This window comes from Cyprinodon tularosa, unplaced genomic scaffold (assembly GCF_016077235.1).
Source record: "Cyprinodon tularosa strain WSP-4 unplaced genomic scaffold, ASM1607723v1 ctg259, whole genome shotgun sequence".
Classification (NCBI taxonomy): Eukaryota; Metazoa; Chordata; class Actinopteri; order Cyprinodontiformes; family Cyprinodontidae; genus Cyprinodon; species Cyprinodon tularosa.
Window position 1 is genome coordinate 295,499 of NW_024038958.1, and position 23,420 is coordinate 318,918.

The window sequence follows — 23,420 nt, forward strand, 5'->3', positions numbered from 1 at the left end:
ACGCTATTGCACGCCTTTAATAGACGTTCCCTCTTGGGAGCGGGTACAGGGTTGTGCAAATGCATTTTTTTTTTTTTTTTTTTTTATGGAGAGGGCGGTCTTTTTGAAAGTTTGCAAAAATCCTCCACTATACCTTTATTATTGTTGGCCCCAACAGAGTCTCAACTGGAATCTGTCAGAGAATCTGTGAAGGTAGTTGATGAGGTGATTGCAAGGAGGGTCTTCCAACCTCAAAGTTTTGAAGTTCATTACCAAAAACAAATGATCACAATGACAACGAAAAGGATTTATAACTGCTGTAATAACAAGACTAATTCAACACTGCTCCCCAGGTGCTGCACAATGGCAGCCCAATGCTCCCCAAAGGGGATGGGTTAAATGCAGAGAGTAAATTTCTCCAGTGTGAGATTAACAAAGTTAAATTATTATTGTAACTCCAGCTCCTCTGACATTTCTTCATCATCTTTTGCAATTCCACCTGTTATAATTTCTTCTCAGAATCCAACATGGCTGCATTAAAATAAATTTACATTTAAATCTGCAGTAGGTATGAATAATGTTGAGCTTACCTGTAACTAGGGACCTTATAAGGTGCCCTTTTGACTCTTACTTCAGTTTAACTCTTTAAATAGCTCAAAGAAAGTTCATTCTCGACCGCTTGATTTGCACTAACTAGCTACGTTGCTATGCAAAACCCAAACCACACAGTGTATGGGGACAGAAAGGGAGGACAAGACGCATGAGCAAAGAGGGAGGGAAGGTGTGATGAGTTGTGTTCTGAAATATCCCGAGCACAGAGATGAAAGCAGACTGTGCACACAGTGCACTCTGATACTATGTGAGTGTTGCAAGTTCTTCCACAGAGGAAGAGAAAGACAAAGCCCATCTAGGATGGGGAAACTAATCTAATTGCATCCCAAGAATGAAAGGCTTTTTAGATCTTAGCCATAACTACAGGGTGGGAACAAAACATCCAAACAGTTATGACATACAAGGCCATTAGAAACGGTATGCTCTTTGCAGAGAGGATCGGGTGAACACCCATTTCCTCTGACCACTCCAGTTCTCACATGATGATAAAGTGTCCTTGATAGAGGAGAATAAACCACCAAGAAAGAAGCTCACAGTTACAACTTGTTCTTGCCCAGTCAAAAGGCTGTCCGATGAGTGTGGCTGGAGGAAAACAAACAGAGAGGAGAGAGGGAATGGAAAAGGAAAAAAGAAAAGGCGGAGAGGGAGGCCACAGACTCTCTGTGGTCGGAACATCATTTCACGTTACTGCTGACCAGAGGAAAGTCAGATTATCCGCAAACAGAGATGATTCATCCCAATGCTCTGTTAAGAAGAAACATGGCTGCTGCAACCATAGGTTTAAGAATGCAGAACTATCGAGAGGGGTGCTGGTGCCTATCTCCAGCTGTCTATGGGTGATTGCAGGGCAACACAGAGACAAATGGGGGACAACCCACCATTCAGACACACGCTTAAGAAGAATTTAAAGAAGCCAATTAACTTAACAGTCATGTTTTTGTACTTTGGGAGGAAGCTGGAGTACCCGGAGAGAACCCACGCAGGCACAGGGAGAACCAGCAAACTCCATGCATAAAGACCCCGTTCCGGTAATCGAACCCGGAACCTTCTTGCTAACCACTGTGACACTGAGCAGCCCCGGAGTGCAGAACTATTTTGTGAAATAAATAATGGATGGATGGATGGATGGATGGATGGATTTTTCATTTCACACAGTGAAACCTCAAACATTTATGTTGCCAACCTGTGCACCACAATGCCAGAGTTCAACACTGGATCTTTTTGCAAAAACACCAACAAACACAAAACCCTTCCAAAAGCATGCATTTTATACCAAGGCAGAAAAAGGACTCATTTCTGAAAAGTCTGTTTATTCATTTGATCCACTTCACTGTTTCAGTTCTGCTGAGTTCACATGAGGCTGCAGTCTGTGTTTATTAGCTGGGAGCTGACAGGTAGGAGGAGAGTGGGAGCAGAGTGGCTTTTCAATCTAAAACTGAAGATCAACTCACACAAAACAATACATTTCATGCAACCTTTTTAGCAATAAACCAAAAGTTCAACTTTACTACTTCATCCTCTAATTATTTAGTGTGGGGGCGATGACAAAAATGTATAAAAGCTTTAAAGAAGTGGTAAAAGTAATTAACATATACCCTTGACATTAAAATCAACTTTTATCCTCTAAAACTTTTAAAGAGGATAAATCCAAATATGTTTTAAAATTCCTCGCCAGCAAAGAAAAAGAAAAGATGCCAGATACAGAAATCCTTGATGGGACAACCAGACCGGTTCAGCTTAGACAGCTTGTACCTCCTTACCAACAACTTTAGGTGTTTTTTCAGAGACAACCCACATAACTGGATCAATACAATCAACTGCTGATCCATTTAGTAAAGCCATGAGTTCTGCTTACATACTACAAAATCCAAAGCTAGAGAGGAAACATGCCATGACAGAGGATGGCCCTAACTGCTGCTAGTAATGCATGCAATGCAAGCAGGATATTAGATACATAGGAGGGTAATGGAAGAAGCATGCTGACAACAACTTCACATAATAAATACAAACCATTGCTTGCAATTAGTGTCAAAACTACAAGCAAGTTTTATTTGAGTGGGCACTTTTGGAATAAGGGATATCTCTTCCCTCTAACCACAAACCCCAGACTCAGGTTTCTCTTCATGCCTGTAATGCAACAACTTAATGGAAAGTGATGTGGGATGTGTGGTCAGTAGCACCATCAAGGCAGAGAATGCTTTTACCACTAGAAGAACAACGGAGGCCCGGCTTGATTAGCCATTCAGTCCAGTGCAGGAAGATAGGCTCTGTGACAAAGGCTGAAGCTGCAAAACTACAGCTCTTCTATGCCACTTCTGAGGATAACAAACTGCTGGCTGCAGCTGCAGAGCACAGAAAACACGAGGAGAGTAATGCCGGACGCAAACCTTTAGAGAACAGATATCAAAGAAGCACATGTCCTTTTAAAAAGTCTACGGATGTGTCTGCCTGGATGTGCAACTGCGTTAATGATTGGCCTCTGGAGCTGAGTCATCAAGCTTGGCTCTACGAGTCCTTTCTACTCACCAGCTCTTCCTTCCTCTCTCCAACTCGTCTTTATTTGTCCATTAATTCCCCCCGATCAACCCTCTCCTCTTCTCTCAGCTCTATTTTCTCTGTTCATTTTCTCATGAATGTTTCTACTTCTAGTTAAAGTAACGGGTGGCTTCGTAGAAAATGCTTCTGCTCTCTCTTTCTCTATATATATATAACTATAAAATGCAAGCAGATTTGAGTGGTTGTGAATCTGAAACCATCGTGCACCCTCAGCCTGTTCCCACAGATGCAGATTTAAAAAAAATCAGTTGCATTATGATTGTTTAAATATCATTTCTGCACAAAACTTTTCGGAAACATGTTTGTGCAGAATAGAGGTTAAAAAAAATGAAAATGAGGAAGGAGCCTTGCCTTAACACTGCAAGTTTACATGTTTGTTCCTCAGAAGAGCTTTTAAGCTCTTATCTTAAAAGCCACATTTGCTTTTCTTTAAACGACCAGAGTTTCAGGGCTCCCATAGATGATACAGAACATACAGGCCAGGGTGCACCGTTATCTTACATTACAGAGACTTGTAAAGGAAGTTAATCTAACCTGAGTGTGTGCTGCAGTGGGCCGTTCACTCATGCATCAAAGCAAATGTGAAACACCTTTCTGGGTGCAAGATGCTAGCATGAACCAAAGAGACACCAAGGAGCTTCTTCCCACCATAGTCGACAGATAAATAGTCACATGTGAAATAATGGCAGCATATGGGAGGCCCTATTTGCTTGGCTTAAACACAGACCAAACATTTTCTGGGCCAAAGCCCTGCCAGCTTTCAAAGCTCTGAGTTAATTTGAACAAAGTTCATCCATCATAAAAAAAAGCTTTGAGATATAAAATTGCCAATGTGTCAAAATAGGCAGATGATTTAAATGACTTAAATGCACACTGGCTTTAGACATAAATACTTTTAGTTAAAATAATCCAAATGTCGTTTTATTTAATATCTCTTTTAACTGTTGAACAGTCCGACTGAGAAAATGAAGATAAGTCAGAAAACCTGGAATAGAAGAACTTGTCTTCCTGTACAGGGGAGAGTTACGATTACAGTAAATGATGTCCATCGAGCCATCACAGCTAACTCTGAGTCCTGAAACTTACTGACAGGGAAACTAATAACAGTATTTATTGATCTGTGCCAGACAGCCTCAGCAGCCTCTGAAAATAAAGTTTGATCAAAGACAGAATGATAAAAGCAGAGCTGATTTAGGCTATCTATCTAATGACTGACTCTTTAAAATTCAAAACATACAATGCACCTCAGGCATTTCTAACATAAACATTAGATTAATTTTAATATAAAAGGTAAACGACTTTCTTGTTAATATAAAGACAAACCTGCCTCAGTTGTCTTCTTTTTCCCAGTCCTAAAGAGTGACAGGGAGAAATGGGCATCTGTGGTATCTCATACTTACACCCTACAGAAATATTAAAAAGTTCAAAGAAAATCTCATAATCTTGTCTCATAATTGAAATTGTTTAATTGCTTTTATTATTCAGTTTTTATTAGTGCCAAAGTTGCCCTGAAATAATAAAAAAAATGCGATTAAAGTGATCGATGGTTCATCAAATTTTCTGCACTCAACACTCATTTGCTTCAAGTTAATGGCAGCTTAGTTCTTCGTTTTCATTTTGAAAGGTGACATGAAGTCTGGACCTGTGTGTCACATCATGAATTCCCCACAGGGTTACAGTAAGTCATTGAATACTAATCTAATGTTCCTGCTCACTGTGCTCTTTTAAATAATGCCAGTAAATTTGAAGCACATGTTCATTTGAATGATTTAGGACTTTAAATTAATAACAATAATTTTCTGTTTTCTTTTTTTACTCATTTCAATTAAGTGCAAGATCTCTACATTCGGTTTCTGATTATAAATAAATCAAATAGACTTCTCTTAATTAAATGATAGATTATCTATCAAAGTTGTTTTTAGAATCTCTCAAAACCCAGAAAGTAATTTGCCAACCTGTTTCCAAATAATCAGCCTGTGATTACAGGTTTCTATGGGCTCTGAGGATGTGCATACATAATTATCTCTGTTGCAATTAACTGTGCTCACTTTTTTTCCATTTAGGAAACTATAACAACAGCACATGTTAATACAGTGAAAACTGCACCATCAATCTTTGCCAACCAGCTATTAAACACACGGATGTTTACTCAACTGTCTGCCTAATGAGAAACCATCTGGTTTTGTTTCAGGCCAATAGATGCGCTCTGAACAAATAAGACCACAAACCCATCTTCTTCATTCCTAATATCAGGGATGGACGTGCACTAAATGTATTCGGCTACTTAGACGGCAACCACCAATGGGTCTGATAGCAATATTAAAAAGATGGCAGTAAGACATAATTATAAATCGTAAAAGAGAAACCAGGCCTCATTCTAGACTTTTTGAGTCCACATCTGGATGTGAACATGTGGGTCAGAGATACAGCAAGGCGGTCTCTGACATCATGGCTGTAGGAACAACAAAGCTGTAGAAACTCCACTACCATACAGGACGATCACAGAATAAACATCCTATATCCAGCTTTTCTGTGTAGGAAATAATCTGGGTTGGAATAAAGGCTCCAGCTGTTGATTATTTTAGTAATCTAGTAATCTATTTTCTTTTTTTCTTCTTCAAATAATCTGAAAAGGGAAGGCTTTAGTATAAAAATATATCTTAATAAAAAAATGTATTGCACATTGTAAATGCTAAACTGTAAATGCAATATAAGACAAATGTGTTAAATTCAAAACTTCAATATTTTTGGTATTCTGTTTCTTATTTTAGCTTAATTACGGTTCTGAGGGAGTTGCTCCTTTAGTAAATGTCATATTTCAATTTGGTTCCATTACTAAATTAACTGACAATTGAATTGACAAAAGAATTTCAGGCCTAGTTGGGATTAATCAACAGAAGGAGGTAGGAGGGTCCTTGAATCTTTGATAGGTGAGGAGGAGAATATAGAGGATCTGGGCAGAGGTCCAGTCCTGTCAGCGCACAGCCTCGGTGTCTGCTCTCTAACAGACAAACTGGGGTGAGAAAGGAGCCTTTACCGTCGTGCCTGCTGTTTTCTGTAAATGGCCGTCTCCAAGCACTAAACGATGACATAGTTTTCCAGCAGCATCAAGTGATTTCACCAACAACAGCGTTTGATCTTTTTATAGCATGAAGAAACGCCTCCATCACTGAGGAATTTGATTTAGTGCTAAAAACCAGCAGCTATGTCAAACAAAGGAAAACAGAAAGTGCTTCACTAACTGAAAATAAACGTGTCGGGAGGGGGCGGGAGATTGACAAATCATTACTGATTACCAACTCCGACATCTTAAGTGTGATTCTATGTTCATAACAAACAAAGAGAGTGAATTCTTATCAGTTGTCTGGTACACTTTCAGGGCTGTTGTTTGTACATATCTGATGTGGTGTACTTCATACATTTGGTCTTTTTATTATAGTTTCACATGATGATGAGGATGAAGATTATTTTATATGAAAGAATATAAATTTTTGGTTGCTTTATTTGTTGAAGTCTATTTTTAACTACTTGTGGAAGTTTACAGCTTGGTGATCTTAATAGCATTTCTTCTTATGTTTCATGAATTTGTTTTTTTAAAACAAATTGAAAACTTTCCTGGATGGGAAGCGAAACATCTTCAAATTTTGAAACAAAGTCCAGTGGATTGTTTTTAATTTTCTTTTCTTTTTTTTGTGACTTTGACCTGGATGACTGAGAACCTTCACCAGCACTTTGGAAAAATAATCATAACCCCTGGATTTTTTCACTTCAATGTACTTTAATGAGATTTTATTTCAACATTTGGAGGTTCTCAATAACATTCCAACAGGAAGATATAAAGAGATTGGTTTTAAGGTAAATCCTTCAGCTAAGATGCTTTAAGGGTTAAATATTAGAGAACAAAACAAAAGGAAATACTGAACAAAATTACAGCTTATAAAGACAGACTATGGAAAAAAAAGAAAGTCTGTTTCAGGTGTTTTTCCTGCTACTGTACACCTGATGTAAATGACTGGGAGATTATCAGGCTTCAATGCTTTGCTGGGGAGATAATGCAGGTAAATTAGGTGTGTTGGAGCAGGGACACATCTAAATGATGAAGGGCATTTGATCCCTAGGAAAGAAAATACTGTTTGTTCTGTTTTTTTATAAATGGAACTTTAGGTGGTAAAATTGCCCAGTTAAAATCTGACCTGAACATTTATTTTGCAGATGCTTTCCATCCAAAGTGCGAAGAGTTAAAAGTACTTTACCAATTGCTTCACAATCATGCATTACAGTGTTGTAACATAATAGAAGAGGAAAGTGAGTGTAAAGCCTTTAGTGAAGCACTGTATCCCCTGCAAGGTTTCACATCCTGTCTTGCTGCTAACATTTATTTCAGGTCAGATCAACACCAGCGTTTCCTCCTGTGGGTGTCCCTGTTGTAATGAGTGTGAGCCCTCTCTCCACACATGCATGATCAGAGCATGTGCACAGTAGTAGCTGCACGTGGGCGCACACTTCCATGCCCAGCATTAACCATATTGAATGACTCACAGAACCCAAACCAAAGAGCACAACAGACTGTGAATGCACCAGCTGCATTTCTTTTTTTACGCATGTGTGAGTCAGGTTAATATTTCCTGAAACTGTAGTTACTGTAGTCTTTTTTTTTTTTTTTTTTTGGTGCGTGTGAACATGTGTTCAACTTGTGTCTAAGCGTTGCCTCCAGCCCTGTTTTTCTCTGCGTGTTGGAGGCGCATATGGCATGCATCTTAGAGGATGGAGCGTTAGGTAAAGCAGTGTGTGTGCGTGGATCCGGGTGGTTTTACCTACCTTAAATAGACTTTCTGTCAATCCCTTCCTGATGATCGTCCACAAAAAGGCGCAAAAGAAAAACAGGGCTATTTCGGTCCAGGTGAAGTAGGCGTTATCCAGGAGCGTTTGTTTGGAGAGCTCCAAACCGCAGCGGTCACAGTCTCTCCATGCGCTCAGCATGACGCTGGAGCCTCTAGAGAGGAGCTCCCAGTACCCCGGCATGGGCTCTACTTCCACCGGCCCGGGGCCCCTGGCTTCGCCGCCCATCTCGGTGCGTCGGTGTGACAACAGAGCGGATAAAAGCCGGGAGAGATGCCTCCAGCAGAGGGGCAGAAGGAGTCCAGACTGACCGGGCTTGTTGGCTCAATAAAGGGAGCTTATCTAACGAGCTTATCCCCTCTTCATGCGCCTAATTCTTTGTTTTCCAAATTGAGACATGGGCCCATTCTCTGCGCTCAGAACTCTCTCATGAAAAAATAAAATTATTAGAGGCTGTAATTAAAGCTCAAATTGGAAATGTTAACCACCAATTCCAGGAAGGATTTCTAGGAGTTAATGTGAGCGTTCATCTTTCTGCTGTATCCACACGGCTCTTCTGCGGCAGGTTAGCCGCCTAGCTTACAGTAAATCAGACAGCGCAGTTGATGGAGCAGCATTGACGACAGAGGCGGCTTCCTGTGCGATGTTAGCGCTTCGGTTGAATGAATTAAGCCTTTTAGACACAGGAGCAAACAGCACCGGACGGACTTCTGTTGCCGCTCCGCTGTCAGACACGCGCTCTCATCTCGGACCGTTATCCGCCTTATATAACGCTGCTGGGTCGCTTCATCTGGGGGACAGCGGTCACTCAAAGGCACGAGGACTAGATATTCCGGAGGAAATCGATCAAACTAACGTATCCTGGTCGACAATTAAAAATAAAAAAAATAATAAGACGTGCGTCGTTTCTTCTCCTGCTGCTCTTTCTGTGCCGCTGGTGTGAATGAGCGTTTGGACGCGGTGAGCTCAGCTCACTGCGAGCAACTGGTGCGTTCAAAGAAAGGAGGACAGCCTGCGTTAATGGCTCAGCTGCGTTTATGGGGGGGTAAAATATCAAGCGAGGGCGTGACGTATTACAGGGCCGCTATCTTCTTTATGAACCCTCTGTTTGAACCGCTGAGGAGCTGAATGGAAAGTTTAAAGCGACCGTGGAGAGAAACATTCACAGGTGCAAAGACTTAATTAAAAGCTTAATTAAAATACTTAATTAAAGTTTATTATAATGTATTCTATTTATTATAATTTATTATAATGTATCACACATTGATACATTAGAAAAAGAAAAAGAAGACAAAAAGTTAAATACATTAATATTTGAATGCAACTGTGAACAGAAGGCATAGCCAGAAAATTTTTATAAGGGTGGCCAGGCAATAACCAATGCACACTGAGGGGTGGCTGTAAGCAGATAGGCACCAAAATCTACAATGTTCCAACAGGAAAATTAATGAGCAAAACATCCATATTTTCGAAATAAAGACAAACTATATTTTCAAACATCCGTGCTTTCTACATAAAAGGTATAGTGGATAAAGGTTTGAATTTTGGGGCAAACATCTTTTCCATTGTTACTTACTTTTATCAGTAATCATTCTGCATAAAATTAATATTTACAAGTACAAATATCTACATAAATTGATTATTTATAAAATTTCTATTAAAGTAGTTATTTATCTATGATTTCACTGAAGACTCCTAGAGGAATTTTCTCTTACCCCAAAAAACACAAAATTTATTTCTGCTTGAATTCTGTATCTTTAATGTTACTATATTGATGTGTATAAAAAAAAAACCACAGTGTTTTAGTTGTCAAGTAATTGTTAATATATGAAAAATAAAATGTTTTGAATATTCCACTTGAGAGTATTACTGTTCCCACCATCTGTATTAGAGGGAAATAAATGCTAGGGTGGCCACAGGGGTGAGCAATGATTGGCTAAGAGTGGCCATGGCCACCCCTGGCCCCCATCTAGCACTGCCCCTGACTATGAAACAATTTCCCTCTTACCTCACTGACACTATCAAACAAAAGCCACAGATAATTCAAATAGGCCACCATTACTGCATCTAAGGTCACTTATAGACAGTTAAGTTGAAGGAAACGTGTATCACAAACGAAAGATAACTGTAGCTACCAGATGATGATGAAGCAAAGCCAATTTCAGATCGGTAAAGATTAATGGAGAGCAGACTACAGGTGCAGTTAATGCTTCCAGGCCCAACAGATTCTTAGACTTTATGTATAGCCACTCTTAAACCAAAGACATCAGGTGCTAACCTGACAACAGCCAGATGCATGTCTCGCTCCGCCTAGCTCAGTAGGCGGAGCGAGACATGCATCTGGCTGTTGTCAGGTTAATCAGGTGCCACTTTCATAAGGAAATTAATTTCTTGTAAAAAAAATCTTATTCTTGCTTTAATGTGAAATAAAATACTTAGGATCTAAAGGTGCAGAAATCCATGCTGCTAAGTCCTTTCCACAGTGGGCAATGAAATGGGAGCCTATATCATGCATTGGTCCATTGTGTTTTATCAAGTCCAAAGTCGGTGCAGCTGGCAGTTTTAGGACATTTCAAAGAACCGTCTGTCAACAGGCATTGTGGAGAAAATGATCTAATTATGACTAATAATAATTTAACTTTAGTGATCTCACAGAGAAATTTACCTCTGCATTTAACCTATCCCTATGATAAGCAGTGGGCTGACATTGCTCGACACCCAGGTTGAGATCGGGGGTTAAAGGACCCAGAGTGGTAGTCTGTAGGTGGGGGCTCGAACTCAAGATTCCCAGCCCTATGCCCTAACCAATAGGCCGCCACTCCACACTTATTCCGCAGGACATGGCACCTCCCCACTGCCAACAGTAAAGGTAGCCATCTCGGTGAACATAGTATTTTTGTACTTGATTGGATAACATATTGAACTGAGGACCTACTTTTCCAGTAGCTGGTATTTCATACCAACTTTTATTTTATAGTCGCCCATATAATATACTTCCATATTATTTTTGGCAGATTTAACACAAATAAAACACTCAAGTTTCGTCAAGCCTTTATTAACATTTCAAAGGAATGCTTATATAACAGAATTGCTTTAAAGAAAAGTATGTGTAGGATGGGGATCGATGCAGGGATATAAGAATGTCTAGCGTGGTTTAAATACAGACAAGGTTATAAAGAAAAAAAAAAAAACATGACAGAGACACTGTTGTTATCTTCAAGGTCTTTCTCAAAGTCCACTGTTCAGGGAGTCTTGTAGAAACAGAAGATCTATGCAGTAGCGGTGGGGGCATACTGCATTGCTAACCTGTCAAACTCATTCTCCTGCAGAAAGAGACAGCAGCAAAAAAAAACAGTTAAACACAGTTACAAATCCAGGTATTATACATGCATCTGTCCAGTCAATAACCCAGTTTATGCATGTTTATACTCTAGCGTGATTGCAACACAGAGCATAAGCAAAGGGTGAAGGTTTAATGTCCTTCTCGGCTTTGATCCAAGGATACACGCTGCCAGCTTATCACTACAAACAGTACCATCAGTCTCACTAAATAAAACAGGTTTGTTATTTAGTCTCTAAGTATCTAAGTATTTATCTCTAAGTGTATAACACAAGCGTTACCTTTGCAAAATAATCTTTTAGGAATGGATGAGCTTTGTGTGCATCCTTAAGCTGGGAGAGATACCGATTGGTGACCTAAGGAAACACAAACAGATGATTCTGGGTGGCTGTAAGGAAGTCAAGGCACAAAGGATTACGAACAAGGAGGAGCCTGAAGGCAAATAATTACTTCAAACACATAATACATTTGCATTCATGCTTGCGCCCTTCAACAAGCTGGATGCAGATGAGGCTCTGTTGTAGATACTACATGAATACTCTGCACTGGACAGAATTTTGTAGCTAAGGAAACTCAAAACAATGCATGAAACAACCAACAATTAAAATACAACAGTAAAAACTAAGAGGATTTAATCAATTGGTGTTTTGCATTATATATATATATATATATATATATATATATATATATATATATATATATATTTTTTTTTTTTTTTTTTTTTTTTACATCTAATGTGCAATAAATGTTTGCTTCTTAAGGTTGAATCATACATATACACGCATACCTAATTTAATAATTCAATTTAATAGTTTATTTACAGTATATAGATAAAAATACATACTGATCACCAAAGCAATCAATACCTGCAGCCCTGAAAGTAAAAGTCTTCAGAAATTAATGTTTAATCTTAAAGAGAAACTATGTCCTAAAAATAGTGTAAACTCTGTAGCTTATGACTTGGGAGCTGTGGGATAAAAGCAACAAACAACTTATTGGATATTAGTAAAAATTGAATCCAACAAATATCTTTTAAAAATTCTTTGATTACCTTTTAACCTTTCTATATAATTTGCTAAGAAATTACCTAATTTTCCTAGTTAACCTTGAGCGAGATGAGCTTATCAGTTGTTATCACAGCTGTAGACTGGTTAATTATGCTTTTGTGTTAATGGTCAGCATTCTAGTCTGCTGCAGTCACATGCAGCAAATGTAAGTCTGATTACTCTGCCTTTATCATGTGAACTCTGACTGTTACGCCACTGCACAGCAGATACGCCTTAGTGTCTTTTCCAGGTAAGCAATGTACCGATTTAGGCAAAGCAGGCTTTTAAATTGCTTGAATGTACGTGTTGGATTTAGGACGGAAGGGTCAAAGTTGCATCAGTGTCTTTTATCTGTCCAAAGGAGCACTCTTAGGTTGATGCCTGTAGAACTTTGGTCTCACCTCAGGAGCTTTCCCCAGGTGCTGCGTCAGGACTATAAGGTTGATCAGCGTCTCAGGATGGCTGCTGTCCTAATGGGAATAAAAGACAAAGGAAAAAAAAAAAAAGCTGTCAAAAAATTTTTCCCCTTAAAAAAACAAAAAAAACATGACATCTGGAAGCTAAATTGAACCCTTTGTTAAATTCTGCTTATGGAGCAAGGGCTATAATTAATGAATAACTGTCCCTTTGTCAAAATTTAACATGCTTACATCAAAATGAAGCACTGTGGATTCTACACATGAAACAGCTATGAAGACAGTTACTCTTCCTTATTAAAAATTCTGAATATTTAATTAAAAAAAATGAATGGCCCAGCAATTCCACTCAAAATGATGAAAATATTAATAAAAATGTGTATTTATTATAAAAATATATACACACACACATACATACACATACACATATATACCCATACATACACTACAGAGCTATATGTATTGTATTACATTGTATGTATGTATTACAGAGCTACACATTTTTCTTTTCCAGGAAGAGGTTGTCTTTGAAATAATGTACATGTGCTGCCCTCTGCTGGTAAATTATATAGGAGCATTAAAAAAGAATATATATTATTAAAGAATAAAAGATATTAACAGAAGCTTTTAGGTCAGCTTTGGTTATTTAAAGCAGTCCACTAAATGTGCAAGATATTGCACCTCCTGCCATTAAAACAATATATGGTGAAATATCTGGAGCCTCACTTAACACAAATTGTATCATACACAATATGATACTCAAATGTATAAATACATTTTAATTAAGTCTTTGCACCTAAGAAGGAACACTTCATCGTTTCACAATACCATTGGGTTGCCTCTGGAGAAAAGTTGTCTGTTCAGTATGACTGGCCTTTCAGATTGATAACATCTTTTTTCTAAAATTCTGTTTAAAACTGATGAGAATTTTTTTTTATTTATGATTTTAAAACTAATGAGAACATGTTGCACAGACGGTCTGGAGCACAGCGAGGTGAGGCGGAGCTGGGCGGTGATGGTGGATGTGGGATTTCAGGTTCACGCCGACGTTAACCTACTTCAGTATCTAAAGCAGAGGTTCCTGTAGATGCATCTATTCAGACGCATCTGAGAAAAGGCTGATTCCCTTCAGTGTTCTGTCAATTATTTCTGCTTTGGCCCGTTAAGGAGACATTCATTTGATTGCAGAAGGGATGCATCTAAAAGCTGGAGAACAGCAGCTCAGAAAGATAAACTTTGATACCACTGGCTCATGTATATGCAGTGCTGTGAAAGTACAGTAACATTTATTTTAGAGCATCTTCTGATTTTACCTTTCTGCCAAACTTATGCATTTAAAAATCAAGGACATTTTAGTCTGAGACAGACATAAACTCGAGGGCTGCTCAGTGGTACAGTGTGTAGCACTGCTGCTTTGCAGCAAGAAGGTTCCGGGTTCGATTCCCGGCTCGGGGTCTTTCTGCATGAAGTTTGCATGTTCTCCCTGTGCATGCATGGGTTCTCTCCGGAAACTCCTTCTTCCTCCCACATTCCAAAAACATGACTGTTAGGTTAATTGGCTTCTCTACATTTTCCTTAGGTGTGAATGTGAATGGTTGTTTGTCTCTATGTTGCCCTGCGATGGACTGGTGACCTGTCCAGGGTGTACCCTGCCTCTCGCCCGTAGACAGCTGGAAATAGGAACCAGCACCCCTCGCGACCCCGCTTGGGATTAAGCGTGTAAGAAAATGGATGGATGGACAAACATAAACTTAGAAATTATAGAATTATAGTATTTTCTACTGATCATGATTTATTGCCAATTCTATGTGCTGTTAAACTAACATAGTCAGCACATTTCAGAGGAGCCCTAACAAAAAAAAAAGAAAATAATAATTTGCTCTGGTCTAACCAAAGTCAAAACCTGAGAACTTTAATCCAATTTAGAAGGTGTTTCATGACCTTCAACAGGCTGCAACAGATCCATTTGGCTAAATCAAAAAATAGGAAATAGGAACAAGAATCAATGTCAAGTACTTTACAGCAGTCTAAACCACAACCAATGATTAGTTTGTAGGAAAATATTTTCCACAAAGGGCAAGGTTTGTCTAGATTTTTTTTTTTTCGGGGTTCACTCTGATCTCAATTATTTTCATAATGTGTAAAATTAAAATGTGAAAATAAGCAAACAGAAGAAATCTAAGGGGTAAACAATAGCTAAATAATAATACACATATCTATAAAACAATATATAATAATTTCAGAGGCAATAAACTAATTAAACAATTTCAAACCTTAAAACTTACAAATGCCCTTTAAATGCAGTTTAGGAAATATGGGTGTGTTTTTAGACTGTAAATTTAGATTATAAATAAAATGTTGAATGAACAACTTATTCACAATTGACAAAAATAGCAAAAAAGTTATTCATTCTTGAAATTATTTTTTTGCTGTATTTTTCCTAAGAAAAACATTAATTAAAGCAACTGCCATGTTAATTTAGTTACTAACATGAAAAAATGTATCATGATACATGCAAATGATGCAATGATTGATACATAAGATAATTTTGGCAACATTTTCAAAAGCCTAAACTATAGGAGTAGAATAAATGTAAATATAAATCCTACTTTTAAGAAACACCGGTGTTATAATGCATTTCATTGATTTTAAATATGGAAGATTCAAAACAAATAACAGCAGGAGCAACTCTTTTGAAAACACACCTTCGATTCAGACCAAAACAACCCTGTTTGGTGAGTAACATAATCAGTCCAACCTTATCCAGAGCTTCCTGCAGCACTCCTTCAGCCTCCTCCCACTTGTTCTGAGCCATGTAGCAAGCAGCCTGCCCATTCAGCAGCAACAGTGTAGAAGAGTACTTGTCAGACATCTCCTGGAAAATGTAGTAGGCATCCTGCAGCTTCTCTCCACCCTGAAATAACAGCAGAGTGTTTTAAACTAACTCCTAAATCAGATACCACATTGAAGCTTGCCAAAGAGAAATTCATTATGAGAAGTTGCATCCAAAAAAGCACTCCCAACCCAACAGATGTTGGCAAATGCTTCTATCTATAAATTAATCATAAATAATGTTATAAAATGAATTGGTGTTTTTTTTCCCTCACCACAGCAATATTAACCCAGGCAGTTGCCAGCTGAGTTAGTGTAGCATCCTCATCCTGCTCCTGCATCTTTTTCAGTTCTTTTCTGTCGAGGAATTCCACAAAGATTAGGGGAAAAATCATTCAAAAATAATAGCATTTGTAAAATATGAGAATTAAAATAACAATAAAAGGTCATTAAGTTTAAAGGATGTCAAATTAAAACGACAAACCTTGCCAGGTCAACACGGTCCAGACTGAGAAGCACCTGAATGGTCATGGCCATACTGAAAGCACATTTAGAACAAGGTTTAGCTTAAGTTGTTTCAAGAAAATAAAAACAATGGCAACAAACGTCTCGTGAACAAAACAGAAAGACTTGAAATCGATTTGCATATTAATATTTTATACCCATCATAACCTGAATTCAAAGTAAACACTTGCTTCCATTAGCAGTAAATCCCCCCAACACAAATCTATAGTGTTGCCTTTTAGGTGCTTAAATTAACAATTATGTTGTGCAAATTACTGCAGTCATTTTTTATGAAGGCAGTTTATAGTCTTCTACAGCTCAATGACGGTTGTGAATAAAACCTGAAGCCAAAATCGTTACTGGTGTTGACATATGTTGAAATCAATTGCCATTTTGAAATCTAGCAACTGCAAAAATTATTAAAGTTCCTCTTTAGATTTATCCGCACCACTCCAGACTTTCTCCTTGGTGCAGAGTTCTGAGAGCGGCATCCGTGTTCATCTCGTGGTAGTAGATGGACGCAGCCATGATGAGGAAGGTGGTGTTGGCAGCATCAACGCTCTTCGCCATCTTCTTGTCCAAATCAGCAACAATAGCATCCCTAAGTTAAAAACAAAGATAGTTAGGAGGAAAACACTCCGTTTCTTTTGTCTTAGAATATCAAAGCGATCAATAAAGTAAAGCAAGCAACCATTGTTTCCAAGGCTCAACATGCAATGCAACATGGGAAGGTAAACAGTTTAACAGGTTTTCTTTCATTGTTTTTGGAGAAAAACTCACTAAGGATAAAAAAAAAATGTCAGGAAAAAAAAGATTTCCACACATCAATAAATACAAGTTAACCCACGAAAAAATTATGTAGTTAGGACATCTGCAACATATAATGCCACATAGAGCAACATCATGATTGTTAGAAGTAAGGCAGATAAACATCAGATAACCTCTGACTTGTTTTCCTCTGGTTCAGCTCTCAACATGTAATGAGTTTAAATATTTGGGGCACTAAATAAACGTTGACCTGTCTGATGATCGTGACATTTACAGGCAGTATTGTATGATGTATGCACAAGCTAACACAGTGGTCAGAAAATTGAATTTGTTCATCCTAAAGGCAGGCGATTGGAGAATTCTACTGACCGTTGACAATGGACTCAGCCCTTCAATTATCCTTTTTTAAGAACAATTTTTTTTGTTTCTTTTTAGGTCTATGGGTTAAGATGCAGCTGATAACAAAAAAACAAACAAAAAAAAACCGCTAATGCTGTTTTTAATGGTACATACAAACTCCTTCCAGGTGCAGCTTTCTTCCCCAGTAATACTGTGCTGCAGCAATTTATCTACAAATAAAAACATTAAACTATAATGTCTCATGCCGTAGTCATAACAACTGGAAAAGAGGAAACTATTCCCACTGGCCGAAACGTATACATTTTTGACAAGAAAATAAGCATGTTTACCTCATTAGTTATTAGAAGTATGCACAAGTGGTTAACAATATTAACAGTGGTGCAGAAGACACACTCTGAAGTGGTGCTTGTCTTTGGCCATAGGAATTTGTTGCACTGACAAATATCGTTTGGAATATAGTTAGACAACGCCCAACCTTAGTTTATCCTCTAAAAAATAACTCTTTTTAAAGCCTTCTGTACTCCAGTGCACACTACCCATTTATGGCAACAATGCAAAAGAGGCAGCATCCAGAAATGTCATGTAGCATACAACGATGCTATGAGGCTACAACTGAAAATACTTAGATGGATTAGTGCTAGCCACCTGTTTGCAAGTGTTTGTATACCTACATGCCCTGCTGTGCTCAGGAATCTTAGATACAAGTGTATGTTAAGATTATCATGTGTCATGTAATAGAAAAATTTTAATTTTAGTAAACCCTGCACTACTACCAGCATTTGAAATATTCCGATCAAAATTTGTCTTGATTTATTCTGCTGATAGAAAAAAAAATGTTAATCATTTGTAATCAAAACAAAAAAAACTATAACTAGATACTTTTTAATCGAAGATCGATAGTTCGTCAAACTGAATTCATCTCTGAACTAGCAATGTGTGCAGGATACCAGTAAGTACACTGCTTCTGATTAGAGATGTACCTGGATTAGATATCAGCTCCTATCTTGACTAATTAGCTGGATTGAATATCGATGATTTGATATTGGAGATCCAATCTAGTGTACTTTACATGGAACAGTTATCTCTTTCTTTTTGCTGCTTATTTGTTAATCAACAGTATTAAATATATTTATATCTGTGTTAATTTGTTATCTTTTTTTAAAAATGTTTATGCCAAGGCTAAAGCCGTCACTCACATAGCAAGGTATATGGTTCCTTCATTTCCCAAATGATTCGGATTAGTATCGGATTTCCCTTGATAGACTCATCAGGTATCGGTGTTGGATTGAAAAAAAAAATGGAACAGTGCATCTTTACTTTGAATGCAATATTTAGTAGGTCAAGCAATGACCATTGACATGCAAATATCTTTGAGCTATCTCGACCCAAACACTTGATACAATTTTTTTGAACAGGGGAGCTGAAGTCCATGAGGCATCACATTGATGAGAAAGAGGAAGCACAGTAAATATGAGTTAACTTATTCTATAAATCTATAATGTGCACCCTGTTAATGAGAAAACATGTTTGCTTAGATAAACAACATTATCTATTCCTAAAGCTATATTGTGGTGTACAGCTAAAGAACCAACAACATATAACACCTGCACAATATTAAGCATGATATGCTTTGACTGTGGATGTTTGAGTTGTTAAGATGTGCATATAAACAACACAGCATTGTGTATAAACATATATATATATATATATATATATATATATATATATATATATGTGTGTGTGTGTGTGTGTGTGTGTGTGTTAGTTGCTTTCTATTGCAACTATTTTCATATAATTTATAAATTTATAAAAATAAAAAAAAACATGTTGCATCATTACTGAGTACAAAGTCATTGAAGTAAAAATCCAACCTTTACCTTTTGCCTTCATTGGACAGAAACTCTGCAAACATCCTTACAGCTTGGAGCTCAGCTGGAGAGTTGCCCTTGATGTCGTCCAAAACAACACCATACTTTCTCTGTGAAAACACAGAACCCTACATGTTAGGTTGTTGATAGGACTTATATTTACAAACTAAACCCACAAGACATATTTAATTAAAAACATTAAGCTACTGACGAGTGAGGCCGATTTCTACCTGTCGCTTCTCCTTACCTGAGCGATGTAGGCTCTGTACAAAAACATATCCCGTTCAACCTCCTTTTCAGGTGATGACGGCTTCAAAGACAAAACATAAATTGGATGTTAAAGTGTTAAAGTCATTCAGAGAACTGTTTGGAGAAAAAGATAAACGCTGAGATTAGCCAATAGCTTAGCATAGCTCCTCTTAGCCAATCAGGCAGGCCTGCGAACATAAAACAGCATTTATGAAAAATTTTAAAAGTCTGAAAGGACCACATACCTTTACTTTCTGGGCCTCGTTTATACATTGTTGATAACTGCCGATATAATATGCATTTTTTACATCGAACAGCTCATCAACATCACCCTGCTGAGCCGCCATGTTGGCTAATGAGACTTCCTGACACGTCGCAAAAACACGTCACTTTCGGGGTTCTGCTAAGGATTCTGGGAATTGTATTGCTAGCAAAGTAAACACACAAACCGTTAAGAAATCTTGTTAGAAAATAGTGGGGATATGTTCCAGTATATAAAAAAAATGTTAATTGTAAATTATGTAACTGTGGATTAGATTATCAGACAAAAAAAATAAAAAATAAAAATCAAAGCAGTTGAATACGTCTTTTAATTAGATTATTTTTTTGCAGAAACACAGAAATTTGATCTTTTCTGGGTCACATACATTTTAAATGACAATGTGGAAAAATGTATTTACAGCTATTTTGATTAACAAGTACAAAATATAAGCAAATTGAATATTTGCACATCAGTAATCTCAGCATTTTTTCATATATTATCAATCTAGTGTTATGACCTGAGCTGTAGTTTAATTGTGCAAACTTCTACCTTCCACATACAATCAAAAACCTAAAATCTAGGGTTAAATGTGTTTAAATATGTTTTCTCATCCCTCTATGAAATACTTAACCTCTAGTATTTATACAGTACCAATCAATCTTTGAGTCACGTGTCATTACTTTAAAATTTGATTCCACATACACAAGATCGTTGAATGTTTAAATTGATGGAGCATTAAGCTGTAACTTGCCTTTTTACATCTCAGTTGTTTATCCTCTCTCATTAAATTGTGTGATTTTCACAGTATTGACAAGAATCACAATATTCAATAGAAAAAAACCCATCAATATATATGTACTTTACAAGATCACTTATAAGCAATTTTTTCCTTCTTTTTAAATGTGTCTCATAAGGCTTGGTAGTCATGAAAAAAAAAATTAATTTAGATTTGCTTGTTGACTTGCAAGCTGACTTGATAGTTCTCGAATAAGATCTGCAAAAATCTAGATTCTGACTGAAAATTGAATGTAGGATGTGCTGGTTTTTCAAATATGGCTCAATCTACAGAGAAACTGTTTACCAAATAGAGTCAGCATTTTCCAGTCAGCTGCCTCAGTCACTAGAACTAAATCCCATAGAAATCCCGTAAAGGGGAATAAAAGAAGACCTGCAAAGCCCCAGTCTCTGATTGTCACTATCCTCAACATTTTTGATACCATCCCTGCTTCAGTATACTTAAATCAAAATGCTGAATCATTCCTTGGCACAGGCGTAGCCGGAACATTATAATAAGGGCTGCTCACCTATATTAGTTTTGTGTCATTTGGAGCTGTTCTGAAGATATTCGGTTTTGTCATATCAAAGTAACGTCTTCCTATGGGCAACAACTTGAAGGCACAAACTGAACTGTACATAATTTATTCTGTATGGTACGCCAGCATTCATAACATGTAGGTGAATCACTGTCCCCCAGACATCCGCGGTTATATTTTTTATATTTATATCTGTTAAAAACAAAGCAGCGTGTGTATGACACGCGTGTATGGGCCAATGTAAAAAAAACAACAAAAAAAAAACAGTGTTCCACTTTAAAGTAGTTATTTATCTCTGATTTCACTGAAGACTCCTGGATGACTTGCAGAGATGTAATTTTCTCTTTACCCCATAAGACAAAATCTACTTCTGAAAAGAGCAGGAATTCTGTATTTATCATATTTAATGTTAACATATTTGCATAATTAACCACAGTATTTTTGTTGTCAAGTAACTGTTAACATATGAAAAATTGAAATGTTAGATAAGTTAGATCATTCCACCTCAGAGTTTTACTGTTGCCACTATCTAAATTAAAGGGAAGAAATGGTAGGGTGGCCAGTTAATGGCTGAGGGTGGTCATGGCCACCCCTGGCCACCCATCTAGCTCCACCCCTGTTCCTTGGCATAACAGCAAGCTTTAGAGGCCTGATCAGTCATTACCAATTTATTAAAATAAAAAAAAGGTAATAAAACATTCCTTTCTCTGTAAGCGGGGGTTATTGTCGTTATATATTTTTTAATGATTTTATTAAAAACAGCAACAAGCCATCAAAATTAACGACCTATGACCAATAGAAAAGACTAGAAGAGTATTGATGTGCGTATAGCCAAACATTGCGCAATAATCAATGTATCCATTCTACCACAAGAGGGCGCTCCAGATCTAACATCTCGCACAAACTTACTTTAGCTCGGTCTAATATGCTCTTGATGGAACTGTGTAGACGTTTTACGACCAAAAGTGGCCCGTATGATTAAAATTATAAAGTCTTCTGCACATTTTAAAGGATGCAAAAATTACGTGAATACAAGAATCACAAACGCAAGAAAATAATCAATGGAAATTTCCGCAGCCTCATCAAAGAGACGGGAAGAAATCCCCGTTTAAAGACAACATCCGTTATGAGTTTGTCATGTGTCAGCTGCGAGCATGCTCTCATTATATATTGCATTGCATCCCAAATGTTGATTTAACCCATTGTGTCGAAGGGTGCCATAAAATTTAACGAGCCATAAATACAGTGATGATAGAAAGGTCCTGTCCATTGTTCCCTCTACACCATTTCCTCTGGGAAATGTGGTGCCGTGGGACTGGGACCAGGATAATTACTGGAAACGCTAATAGAGGAGGGGGCGGCGGTAGGGAATGGGCTGGTTTTTGGCCTGAAAGTGTTTGTTCAATCCTCTGGTAGCTCCTCTATTGGCCCAATCCAACATCAATCTACCAAGTAGCCAAGCCCCCCACCCTCTAAAGTTTGAAACTTTTTTTTAACCAGAGGAGGAGGAGGGTCCGATTACCAGACCAGCAGCAAACTTGTAACTGATCTCGCAGCCTGCAAGGGAAGAAAACACTGTTTTTAATAATTTAAAAATCAGCGCCTGGTAGTTTTAAGGTTACAGAACAGTGAGGTGGACGTTTCCCAGCGGATAACCGACCAACAATAAAACCATGTTGTGAAGAACAAGCATGAAGATCTGAACAGCTCCTCTGAAATAAAGCTGGTCCCCTCCTGAGTCTGACAGAAAGGTGAGTGGCGCCCTGCAGTTTGTTTTAATCTAACAATCTGAGCAATAAAACTGCGCTTAAACTTCTGTCATCTCAGGTTTGACCTCCAACAACACATGCTTAGAATATGTGTTAAAATAGAGGTCGGTTTAAGGAGGGGTTTCTGTTTTAGTGCGAGAAATGTCATGTATTTGTGGGGTTTAACGGAAGTAACGCTCAGCAGCAGTTTGATTCAATCAGTCCGATAAAGCAGCCTGGATGGGAGGATCTGAGGGAACAATGTCTGCTGAGTTCACTGGGCCTGGGATTAAAGCAGCGCTGCTCTGGGATTAATAGAAACTACTACTATTCACTCTTTATTCTACTATACATAAACTGGAAGCTTTAAACTTTTAGTTGCAGCAAAATGTTCAATTATTATTTTGTATTCATTTCAGAGGTTTTTACGGAAAAGATTAGGGCCAAAAAAGGTTAACTGATTTTTAAATATTATTTCAGTTTAATATGGAAAAAAAGTCAGAATTCTCACTTTTCTTCTCAGAAGTCTGACTTTAATCTCAGAATTCTAACTTTAATCTCAGAATTCTGACTTTAATCTCTCAGAATGCTGACTTTGATCTCAGAATTCTGATTTTGATCTCAGAATTCTTACTTTTCTTTTCAGAAGTCTGACTTTAATCTAAGAATTCTAACTTTAATCTCAGAATTTTAACTTTAATCTCAGAATTCTGACTTTTGATCTCAGA

At 37.6% G+C, this 23,420-nt stretch overlaps 3 protein-coding genes across 3 annotated transcripts in view; 1 reads left to right on the top strand and 2 right to left on the bottom strand.

Moving 5' to 3' along the window:
• Positions 1-9,016, bottom strand: part of cers1 (ceramide synthase 1) — a 31,987-nt gene extending 22,971 nt beyond the window's left edge. Inside the window, exon 1 of the mRNA XM_038288597.1 lies at positions 7,966-9,016. Coding sequence (XP_038144525.1) covers positions 7,966-8,214 — 249 coding nt within the window. The 5' untranslated portion in view covers positions 8,215-9,016. The remainder of the gene's footprint in view (positions 1-7,965) is intronic.
• A 2,009-nt stretch (positions 9,017-11,025) lies between these two features.
• On the bottom strand, positions 11,026-19,773 carry cope (COPI coat complex subunit epsilon). The gene is made up of 10 exons (XM_038288633.1): positions 19,615-19,773; positions 19,368-19,430; positions 19,130-19,230; positions 16,573-16,725; positions 16,105-16,158; positions 15,896-15,977; positions 15,547-15,702; positions 12,774-12,842; positions 11,608-11,682; positions 11,026-11,309 (listed from the first exon to the last, which is right to left on the bottom strand). Exons 1-10 carry the CDS (start codon positions 19,714-19,716, stop codon positions 11,256-11,258), a joined length of 909 nt encoding a protein of 302 aa, XP_038144561.1. The 5' UTR covers positions 19,717-19,773; the 3' UTR covers positions 11,026-11,255.
• Positions 19,774-22,427: 2,654 nt separating this feature from the next.
• tnfaip8l1 (tumor necrosis factor, alpha-induced protein 8-like 1) overlaps positions 22,428-23,420 on the top strand; it is a 28,582-nt gene continuing 27,589 nt past the window's right edge. Inside the window, exon 1 of the mRNA XM_038288583.1 lies at positions 22,428-22,695. The gene's annotated coding sequence lies outside the window, so the exon portion shown is untranslated. The remainder of the gene's footprint in view (positions 22,696-23,420) is intronic.